Here is a 12,162-nt window from a genome sequence, read left to right on the forward strand (position 1 = left end):
TAAAATCCTCAATTCCTTACATCCTTCACTATCAGTAATTACCACTTCCCTCCATCCATTGCCTTCCTCATTAACATTGGTTCCTCTCCTTCTCACTGCTACTTGAGTCTCACTGCCAGTGTACCAGGCCAGAACCACTGACCACCCATAACTCCCACTGGCCGCGGATGCTTCTGGCCGCACGACTGAATGCTTTTGCTAAATGGGAATTGGCAGTAATAGTTAAGTGAGCATTTCACCCTTCCCAAGTGGATCTCCATGTGTAGGTGTGCCATATATCATGTGGAAGTTATTGCCTAGCATCCCTGTCAGACCGGGATGCATTGACACTGCGGGAGGCAACACCACAAACGCAGCAACCGACAGCCGAACATCCAAGGGCTGGGCCCCAGAACCGGGGACATATTGACGACCAGAGCGTGGGTATGTGCACCGGGGAGGGGAGCAGCGCCTGGTCCAGGTAACATTACATGTGGGTGTCTGGGGTTCAGGGTCTGGGATCCGGTGAGCAGGAACCCCCGCTGCAGCCAAGGGTGCATGGAAGGGTGGTTTGGACGGCAGGGGATTTGGTGGGGTGGAGGGAGCAATGGGGGTGGGAGGAGAAGCAATGGGGGAAGGAAGGGTCCTGGGAGGAAGGTCCTGCTGGTTGTCAGTCTAATACCCTCTCGGATTCCTTACAGATATCACACAGAATGGATGATATCTTGGTACCATAGAAACTTTGTGGTGCTGCTGGCAGGCCAGGAGGGCAGGTGACATAGGAGGCGGCAGCAGCAGTGTCGACAGGGGCTTGAGGTGGTGGCCTGGGTGCAGGGCCCCGCCTCACACCCTGAGGACCCGGCCACCAATTAGGTCACAGAGGGACCCAGAGATGGAGGCCAGCGACAGCCCAAGGTGTACAGGCGTTGCTGGTCTTTCGAACAAATAATGGACAGCATGTGTCGCAGCAGGCTCCACTTCAACAAGGAGACGGTGAGGTGGCACCGTGGTGCCGTGGTTAGCACTGCTGTCTCACAGCGTCAAGGACCTGGGTTCAATCCCGATCCCGGGTCACTGTCCGTGTGGAGTTTGCACATTCTCCCTGTGTTTGCATGGATCTCACCCCCACAACCCAAAGATGTGCAGGGTAAGTGGATTGGCCACACCTAATTGCCCCTTAGTTGGAAAAAAAACAATTGGGTCCTCTAAATTTATAAAATAAAACAAGGAGACGGTTCGTTCCAATTGGAGGAGGAGGAAACCCACTCCCAGTGGCCGTCAATGTCACCACAGCCCTGAACATATACGCCTCAGGATCATTCCAGGACTCGAGCGGGGTCTTATTTTGTTTTATTCGTTCATGGGAAGTGGGCTTCGCAGGTTGTGCCAGCATTTATTGCCCATCCCTAATTACCCTTGAGGGGCAGTTAAGAGTCAACCACATTACTGTGGATCTGAAGTCACATGTTGGTCAAACTAGGTAAGGATGGCAGAATTCCTTCCCTGACGGACATTCGTGAACCAGATGGGTTTTTACGACAATCGACAATGGTCTCATGGTCATCACCAGATTTTTATTGACTTCAAATTTTTCACCACCTGCAGTGGCGGGATTTGAACCTGGGGCCCCAGAGCAGTACTCTGGGTATCTGGATCACTAGCCCAGTGGCAATATCACTACATCACGGCCTTCCCAACTCACCAGCTACAGTCCACAGTGCATCCGTGAGGTCACGGATGCTCAGTTTTCCAGGGCAGCGAACTATAGAAACTTTGACATGGGCCATGCCCAACAGGATGGCTGGGCAGCAGGTTTCTCCGCCATCGCCGGCATGCCCAAAGTCCAGGGGGTAACAGATGGCACGCATGTCGCCTTGCACTTACCGAGCCGCCTGGGCGTGCTCTACATCAACAGGAAAGGGTTCCACTTCGTGAACATCCAACTCATGTGTGACCACCACATGAAGTGGTGTGCACAACAGCTATCACCTAGGGCAGTCGGATATCCCTTGCCTCTTCGAGGATTATCCCAGGATAAGGGGTAACCGCTAAGGATGGCAGTAGGGAGGCTGGAGACTGATGCAGAGACCCGATATAACAAGGCCCATGTGGCCACCTGAACTGCCATTGAGCGCTGCATTGGATTGCTCAAAATGCAGTTTTGATGCCTCGACTACTCTGGTGGTGCACTGCGGTATAACCCCTGGACGGTCGCCGGCTTTATGGTGATCTGCCCTGCCCTCCACAACCTGGCAGAGCAGCAGTGCAACGTGGTGGAGGGGGTGGAACATGTGGCCACCTCTGAGGAGGAGGACAAGGAGGAGCCGGACCAGGAGAGGCTGCAGGACGAGCCGAGGGAGGGCCTGCAGGACCAGCCGGAAGATGGAGGACAGGTGGCAGTGACGAGGTTCCAGGAAGCCCGGAGGGCCAGTGAGGCCCTCAGCCTCACCCACTTCACACAGGACGTGGCCGCATCCGTCATTCCCCTTCCCCCGCAGTGTCTCATTAATCTTGACCTGGTACTGGGTCAGGTCCCTGCATGACTGGACCATGCTGTCAAGGTGTTCAGCCATGGCTGTCACTGACTGAGCTACGGCTTGGACATCTCCATTAATGCAGCTAGCGTCGTGTACCAGGCTCTCCACTGCGTTGCCACCCCTAGTAGTGTTGGCCTCTGTGCCACGCATTGCCGCCACCCTCTCCTACGCCCTTAGCCTTTGGGACTCCTCCAATCTATGGACCTGCTGGAGTGTCACTATCTCCCTCTCAATAACACGGCTGCATCCTGTCGACTACATCAGCTCCAAGGAAACCAGAGGCTCAACAACTGACTGGGACCCAGATAGGTCCTGGGATCCAGCAGACCTCCGACTGCTGTCTCGCCTGGGGGTTCCTGTCTCCACCTGATGTGCATCAGCAACTGTGTGGTGCTCACCAGATTGTGCCCCGGAAGCCTGATCACTACTGTCACCCACCGAGGCGTGTGTCTCTGCGCGAGTGAAGGGTGGATATGTCAGCTGTGCAGCAAATATGGTGGTGTGCTCAGAGGCGGTTGGGGGGGGGGGGGGGGAGGGGGGAGAGAGAGAGAGAGAACACCTGGGGGGATGGGGGGGACACGACACCCCGGATGGGCCAGCATCGTTAGATGAGAATCCTGTGGGAGAATGGACATGTGGTCAGTGGGAGGGCTGAGCCATTCTGCATGGCATTAGTAACTCAGGAACAGGTCATCTGGGTCGGGACCGGTGGAACCTCACCTCTGCACCGTACGCCAACCTCTACCTTGGTGACCGATCTGTCCTTGGCCACCCCTGCGACTGAAGACTCTGATCTCTGGCACCCCGCCCCTGTCTGGACCCTCTCCCATCTGTTGGGAGCCAACTTCTCCTACGGGGACTCAGGGGAGGCATTGAGAGGGGGTGGCGCATCCTCATGGAGTGAGGGGAGCTCGGGGTCCGGTGGAGGCCATTGACCTCCTTACGGCACAGGATGCCAGTCCTCCTGGTGATGCTCCCTGAGTTGATGGCTGCTGCCACCTCCTCGCAGTTGGCACTGGCTGCCCTGTGGCTGATCCTCCAAGACCCTCGAGAGAACATGGCATCCTGTCGAACCTCTACCGCGTTCAACAGTCTGCCCAGTTCGGAATCTCCAAATCGGGGGGCTCATCTCCTCGGTGGCATCGGTGTGGGCTATATGGGGTTGGCTGTGTAAGTGCTGTTTAAGTGCTGCTCTCCCTTGTTAGCACGGGGATGGTGAGTGCAATCCCAGGGAATCAGCTTGTGGGACAGTCATTTGCGGCATGAAGCCTGTGGTCCAATTAATGTTTTATAGTGGTGACTGCTCACCAGGCCATCAGAAAGCGTGCGGCAGTTCCCAATCACTACCACACTTAGGAACTATCCCATTAAATCGCACCCAGTAATCAAGGGGTAATTGCAAAGTATTTTCTGGTGTGAAATTCAGAATGTCCAATCACCGAACAAGCACATCTTTCGGGACTTGTGGGAGGAATACGGAGCACCCGGAGGAAATCCACACAGCCATGGGGAGAACGTGCAGACTCCGCACAGACAGTGATCCAAGCCGGGAATCGAACATGGGACCCTGGTGCTGTGAAGCCATAGTGCTAACCATCAGAAGCTTCGACAGCATGTCTTTTTTCAGCAATACTCAAGTTCTGTTCTACCAAGTGACGATAAATATAGCTAACTGTAAATCTCGTGCTCAAAATAACTTTGGACAGCAGCATAAAAATTTGTGTGTAATTTGTTATTTGTAAGTCCTGTTTCTAATCCTGTACAACATAGGTAAACACATGACAAAACCTTGGCCAATCAGAGTTGCATTGGCAACCCTTTTCTCCTGTAGTATAAATTGGTGCAATCATTTCAAATTTGGCATTCTTGCATTTGTCCTGATGAATGGAGGATGAAAAGTTTTGGCAACATGCATCTCTCTTTTCTGCAATATATGCAAATTACTTCCTTTCTCAGTCTTCAAATCATAGTGTGATACCACTTGCAAGGCCATTTGGTCATCATACCAGTGCTGACTCTCTGAAAGTGCTATCCAATTAATTCCACACTCTTTCCCCTTCGCCCTCGGGTTTCCTCCATTCAAGTATATATCCTGTTTTTCCTCAAACATTATATTGAATCTTCTACTGTGACAAAAATTAAAACTAGTGCTTTTATTTCCAGGTGGATCGTATTATCTTCTGTGTTTTCTTGGAAAGTGACCTTAAGATCTACCAGGAGAAGATGCTTCACCATTTTCCTATAGGTGCGTTATTTAAACAAATGCAGTTTTGCAAACAAGAAATGTTACTGTTTGATATGTGTTGGCGTGTGGCCGAAACTCTTGTGGAGACAGCATCAGAGGTATTACATGAGAATCTTCCATCTGTGTAGATTGGGGTCTCAAGTTCCTAATTTCCTTCACTGTCATTAACTTTGGAGCAGAGGAAAATATAGGTTAAACGTCCTACCTCCCAGTATATGTCCTCATCTCTGTCTAAATGAATCAACAATTGATGATAACAATGGAACAACAACGTTTACCAGCTAGGATCTTGTAACCAGCATTTTGAAGCGTATGCACATCTCAAAGAGCGTACAATGTTTTATAGATCAACTTATAAAAATGTTTAGTCCCCTCTGGAATGAGTCTTCATCCTCCACCTACCAATGTGTCAGTAACACTAACAACAAAAAGGATAGGAAACAAAAGCAAACTACTGCAGATACAGAAAATCTGAAATAAATATAGGAAATGCTGGAAATACTCAGCTGGTCATCCAGCGTCTTCAGGCAGAGGAACATAGTTGGCACTTTGAGTCAGTGACGTTTCATCAGAAGTGAAAAATGTCAGAGAAGTGTCAGTTTCTCAGCAAGTATAGAGGCAGGGGAAGGGGGGAGGAGAGGAAAGAACAAAAGGCGAGGTCAGTGGTGGAGGGCAGAGTGTTTAAATGAGAAGAGGTTGATGACGCAAGGCAAAAGGAGATTGGAATGGACAAGTAAATAAACAAAAGTCAAGATTAGGTTGGAATGGCAAAAGCGGGATTATTACCATTTCTTGCTGTCCAGATAAATGGGAATAATACTAATAACAGACACAGGGAGAATGTGCAAACTCAGCACAGACAGTGACCCAAACGAGAGTCGAACCTGGGACACTGGCGATGTGAAACAACAATGCTAACCACTGTGCTAATGTGCCACCACAGTGCTTGCGATCAGAAATTGTTGAACTTGATGTTGAATTCAGAAGGCTGCAAGGTGGCTAAATAAAAGATTAGGGGCTGGATTCGCCACCGCGCCACATATCTGTCACGACCCGCCGGCGGGATTCTCCGTTACGCTGGCCGATCAATGGGGTTTTCCATTGTGGGGCAGCCCCACTCCGTCAGGAAACTCCCAGGCGCCGGCAAAACGGAGAATCACGCCGGTGGAGAATCCCGCCCAGGATGTTGTTCCTTGAGCTTCCATTGAACTTCATGAGAACATTGTAGGAGACCGAGGGCAGAGAGGTAAAATGTCAGGTGACTAGAAGTTTGCGTGGAGCGGATAGATGTTCAGCAAAGTGATCGCACAATCCATGTCTGGTTCCCTCAATGTGGAGGACGATGCATCATGAGCCGTGAATACGATATCCAGCAGTCAGAGGAGGACTGCAGACCACACAGAGAAATCTAAGGAATAAACTGATGGCTCTCTTTATGGTGCCGACCTTCATGTCTGATGACTTGATCCATGGATATACGATTGACTTAGCAAAACCACACGAATGAATCATACATTGACCATGAGCAGCAGAGAGGCAACTGAGTGTTTCGTATCTGTTGTGCCAAAGGTCAATATGGTGACTCTAGACAACACTCTGGGGGCTCCCAATAGTAAGAGAGGGGCTTCTTAATGAAAGGCAAATGCTGGTATATATACAGGCACAGAATACTCGAGGATGGGTCTTAGCTCTCTATTCTGGGGTGCACACTGCCTTGGTCCCTGCTCTCAAGCCCTGCTCTTACTCGCTATTGGCCAGGATTTGCATGCCCCCCTCGCGCAATTGGCCTCAAGTGGATCACATGGACCATCAGACCCACTCCCTTAAAGAGGCCGTCCTGCCACATTCCCCCCAAGTCCCTACAACATTTTACACAATAACTATGTTCAGCTTCTATACACACGGTACAAGATATTAGGGAAGAGAAAGAGAGTTCATTAAAGAGGTCAGGGGGACCTTCAAGTCCTTCCAGACCTCCTAAATTTTCCCATTTGCTCAACAATTAGGAAATACTGAATCTGAATGAGTTCTAAGGCAACAGCCTATCAGCAAGTCGACAGGTGTGATCCCTGTGGTGGTGTGGAGGATTGTGTTCATAGAATCCCTACAGTGCAGAAGGAGACCATTCGGCCCATCAGGTCTGCACCGGTGCTCTGAAAAAACACCCTACCTGACCTATCTCCGTAACCCCGCCTATCCTGCACACATTTGGTAGGAGGAAACCTGAGCACCCGGAGGAAACCCACGCAGATGCAGGGAGAATGTGCAAACACCACAGGCAGTCCCCAAAGGCCAAATTGAACCTGGTTCCCTGGCGCTGTGACGCAGCAGTGCTAACCACTGTGCCACCCCTTGTATTATAACAAGAAAGTAGAAAGCTAATGGCGCAGCGGTCAGTCTTATTGTTTCCTCATGGTGTTTTGGCCAACCCATTGGATGCCGGGTGGTATGGGGCCATCCTGCTGTGGAAAATACCATTTGCTGTAAAAGGGTCTGACACAAAGGATTCTGGCAGTCCGTGGATGGCGAGCACTAAGAACATCCTGCTGAGGAAAGGGCCCGTTTAGTCAACATGGACCCTGGCCCATGGGCGAACCGGCTACTCCCAGAGTGGACACTGGCTGATGGAGCAGTTACTGCTGAGTCTGACAGGGGTGATATTGCTGTGCCATCTCTTCATTGGCTTTATCAATTCTTGGCCGCTATATATAGCTGCATGCCAGCTTCTTCTTCTTTGTTTGCCTTGGATGTGTACAGCGTAACTCCAGTAAGAGAGATCCCATGGCTGGTGGTGGAGCGACGACATGTGAGCCCTGGAAGATCATGCTGAGTGCATCTTGGCGGGTTAAATAGGGCCTCAACTGTTTGGACTAATTTTCATCCATTTTTGTTCTGTTTTCTATCTTTAATGCCGTACTTTCGAAGTATCCATTTTTTTCATGTTACTGTTGTGTATTTTGATCATATTTTATTTTATTTGTTTGTTATAAATGAAACCCTTTGTAAAAATACATTTTTATTATAAAATACTTCCCAGTGGGTCCAGTTTCGGGTGTGACCGGCTGAGGTGGCAAGGTGTCCAAGAGGTTTAGCGCCAAGAAGATCCCTTGGGGATACTGGAGGAGGTGCCACACTTTTCGGTAGGGGGTGCCAGCTTAATGCATCTGCGTTGGCAACCTGCGTGCCAGGTCTGTGCTGGAAGGCATAATTGTAGGCCGTTAGCAGTAAGGCCCAATGTTGCACACTTGCAGAGGCTATTGGTGGCATTGGTTTGTCCTCTCTCAAAAGGCCCAATAGTGGTCAGTGGTCAGTAATTATAACAAATTGCCATCCGTACACATATTGGTGGAATTTCTTCACACCGTATATGATTATTCATCCCTCTTTCGTGATTTGAGTATAGTTTGGCTCTGCTTCTGGGAAAGTCGTTGAGGCAAAGGCGATGGTCTACTCTGTACTATCTCACATTCTGTGGGATAGTATTGCCCTAATCTCATAAGGATGTAGACCTGTTGCATCCACACGGAATCCTAAATACATCACTTCAGAGGCCTGGAATGTACATTTTGCACGTTTGAGGTGGACACCCATGTCCTGGAACATTTTTAGCACCTCTTCAAGCAAGACATGTTGTTGCTCGTTATGCTTTCCTTAATTTGCTCTGTTTTAATTACCTTTGCTCAAGAGTCGTCAGGTATCTTTCTGATACCACCACAAGGTTCAAACCGAATACTGATCAATGACTCGATACACCAGTTAGTAAGTTTGAAATCAATGCACATTTATTTACACACACAGTCAATTATTACTCATGCACAAACTCTACTTGCTAAACTACAACTACTACTAAAAGCCTATACTTAGCTTCGGGTGCCCACTCAGTCAGAGGAACAATGGCCGTTGTCCGGTTCTGATACTGCTGGCTTTGAACTGGTATAGAATAGTAGCTAGGAGCACCTATCTCGTAGCGTGCGTTGACCTTAGAATTACTTGGCTGGTGCTTGGCGGGCCTCTCGTCGCTGAGAGCCAAATGCCAAGGTGAAGGTGAAGAAGAAGAGTTCTTCCGAGAGCTTCAGAGAGTGTTCTGACCTTGGGGACTCTGTTTTATAGTGCAAAGGGTTTTGCACCCTTCTGGGCGGACCCTGGACTTGGTCCCAATTAATTGGACCATGTCCCAATCATTTGTATCGATTCTCTCCAATAACGGGGTCATTCCCCGATCGCTGGGCGGGCCCTAGGTAACCGTTGGCCTGCCTTTCTTTTAGTCTCCACTGGCGCCGGGGAGTCTGCCCTGGTACCGATTGTTTAAATGTTTCTCTTTTGTCCCCGGAGATAGCTCATTACTATGCTAATGGCTAGTAGTTTCAGTTCTGTCTGGGCTCTGCAAGTTCCAATCCACAGGAAACCTTGTACCTGCTTGTTTTTCTAGTGCTGTCCATTTTTCCCTGCACTCTTTGTGAGTGTCCATTTTGGAATCGGGACGTGGCCACCCCAGGTGGCTACAATGTGCTCTTCAGGAGTAGTCCTGGTGACAAAAGCTTCATCTGGATAGGCCATCACTTTTGGGATCCCTTGGAGAAGATTTTCTATTGTCCACTGGAAAATAGAACAGGCTGACTCTGTGCCAAATGGTGACCTCAGGTACTGAAATAGGCCCTTATGTGTATTTATCGTGTCGAACTTCTGGGACTCTTCATTTAATTCCAATTATAGGTATGCATGGCTGAATTCTAATTTAGAGTAGGTAAGGCCTCCTGCCAGTTTGGAATAAATGTCTTTGATCCTAGGGAATTGGGTATCTATCCACCTAGATTTTTGATGGTTAAATTGCAGTCTTCACAAATTCTTGTGGAGCGATCCGGCTTGAGGACGGGCTATGGGGGCTGCCCACTAGGAAAATTGAACTGGTCTAATTATATCCAGTTCTAATTACTTCAGCTCAGCTTCAAACTTCTGAGCAAGGAATAGAGGATGGTCTGGCTCTGAAGAACTTGGGTGTCGAACCTGGATTGACAGACATTTTGATCTTCCTGCCTATGATCCAGCCTAGCTCGCTGTGGAAGACGCCCTTGTATCTTCGCAACTTTGGAAATTAAGTTTTTTCACAGCCAATTGAGTTTGATTTGCTGTAGCCTGTCCCTCCACATTAGGCTGGTACAACACCAGAGGTGATGAGCTCTTGTTCTATATAAGACACTGGTGTGTTGCTCTATATAAGACTTACTGGTGTAAGTCGAAATCTTATCCATGGTGTTGCTCAAGTTTCAAGTTTGTGCTCCTTTATGAATATAAAGGGCAGCACGGTGACGCAGTGGGTTAGCACTGCGGCCTCACGGCGCCGAGGTCCCAGGTTCGATCCCGACTCTGGGTCACTGTCCGTGTGGAGTTTGCACATTCTCCCTGCCTTTGTGTGGGTTTTCAAACTGGGGTTGGTTTAGCACAGTCAGCTAAACAGCTGGCTTGTATTGCAGAACAAGGCCAGCAGCGCGGGTCAATTCCCGTACCAGCCTCCCTGAACAGGCGCCGGAATTTGGCGACTAGGGGCTTTTCACAGCAACTTCATTGAAGCCTACTTGTGACAATAAGCGATTATTATTAATTGAAGGTCTGCTGCCCCACAGCTGTAACTGAGGCTCCAGTGTCAACTTTCATTTTCATTCTTTTCATTTCCATTTCCACTTGGGATGATTTCAAAGAGGGCTGTCCTGTTTACCTGGACTACATTTAGGCAGTACATTGAATGCTGCTCCTCAGAGCTCCTCTCCACTTGATTCATTGGCGTTGTGGACTGCTGCTGCTGCTGTTTTTTTTTTACAATGGCGTGTTCTGCCTTGCACAGCAATGTGCTTGAATATAGGCTCTATGATTACAAAGGAAACACATATACTCACGACCATGGCAAGTCTGTTTGGGTTGTCCCCGCCCCTCACATTGTTAACAGTCCATCTCTGTCTTAGGTTTATACCGTGTTCTTTTCCAGGTCCTTTGACTCCGGTCCAGTCCTGAGTGTATCTGGTTTTATGCTGTACCTGTTTATCCTGACGCCCCCTCACGGCCATACCTCCCCATACTTGATTGACTTCCCCTTGCGCCACCCTTTTTTGGTGCACTCTGTCACCTGCGCCATCTTGATTGCTTTTTCTAACATAATAGTTATTTCAGCCAGGAGCTTCATTTGGATGTTAAGATAATGGATTCCACAAAGTAAACATTCATGCAGCATGTCGCTCAGCACAGTTCTGAACTCGCAGTGCTCGGCGATCTGGTGAAGTCTGGCTTTGAAGGCTTAGATGGACACTTCAGGGTCCCTAACAGCGGAATTCAATTTGTACTGCTGGCGGATGATCGAGGGCCTGCGTTTAAAATGTTCATTAACCAACCTGACTAACTGGGTGCCTCCAGGAACATGAGCTTCCTTATCAAATTATAAGTTTGGGGCCCACAAACTGTCAGAAGTATCACCTTCTGCTTGCCTTCCCTTGTGATCTCATTCGCAGTGAAGCAATAGCAAAGCTGTTCGATGTATTGGCTCCAATATTCTGCCCCTTGGTCAGACTGGTCTATTTTACCAATAATAGGCATTTTCACTCCGGTTTTGGGTGTCTCAGTTGATGGTTCCTGACTCTTGTTGGTCTTTTTTAAAAAATGCTCCTTCTTCCCCCCCCTTGAATCACGAAGACTGTAGGCTGTGATCCAACCTGTTACCTCGTCGCCAATGTAGTGGCTCGAGACAACACTCTGGAGGATTCCTGTTGTAACAAAGGGGTTTATTAACAAAAGAAGGCTGGTATATACAAGCACAGAACACTCAAGTATGGATCTAAGCTCCTCGGCTGCGGGTCCAAACTGCCTGGCCCCCTGCTTAGTCACTACTGGCCATGTTTCATGCACCCACAGGCAATCTTTATCAGAGCTGGTCACATGGGCTGCCAGGGCTGCCAGCTTAAAGGGGCCACGGAACACAGTAAATGATTTTGATTTAATAAGCAATGATATTTCAGATGTGCAGTTTAACTGAGATACAATATGTCTGGCTATCTCTGGTTCACTTTATATGTGCTGCACGTTATAGGCAATTGGAATCTTTGCAGCCTGAAGCAGGGATAACTGGTATGTGAGAAATCACAAAATTTATGGCATGCATCCTTAAAACTTGGATCAGGAATGTTGTATCCAGCTATTGGTCACTAAAAAGCAGCAATACAATACAGCTTTGTGTTGCTCACACTAACGCAGATTGATATATTTGTATATGGGGGAAGAGGATCATTTACTTGTCACTGACTAGTAATCCAGAGGCCCAGGTTAATGCTCTGAGTACATGGGTTCAAATCCCACCACGGCAGCTGGTGGAATTTAGACTCCATTAATAAAATCTGGTATTGAAAGCTGGTCTCAGTG

At 48.8% G+C, this 12,162-nt stretch overlaps 1 protein-coding gene across 1 annotated transcript in view; it reads left to right on the top strand.

The window, feature by feature from the left end:
- macrod2 (mono-ADP ribosylhydrolase 2) overlaps positions 1-12,162 on the top strand; it is a 1,280,596-nt gene that overhangs the window by 1,164,652 nt on the left and 103,782 nt on the right. Inside the window, exon 10 of the mRNA XM_038806992.1 lies at positions 4,680-4,761. Within this exon, the coding sequence (XP_038662920.1) occupies positions 4,680-4,761 (82 nt within the window). The remainder of the gene's footprint in view (positions 1-4,679; positions 4,762-12,162) is intronic.

This window comes from Scyliorhinus canicula, chromosome 1 (assembly GCF_902713615.1).
Source record: "Scyliorhinus canicula chromosome 1, sScyCan1.1, whole genome shotgun sequence".
In the NCBI taxonomy this organism is placed as follows: Eukaryota; Metazoa; Chordata; class Chondrichthyes; order Carcharhiniformes; family Scyliorhinidae; genus Scyliorhinus; species Scyliorhinus canicula.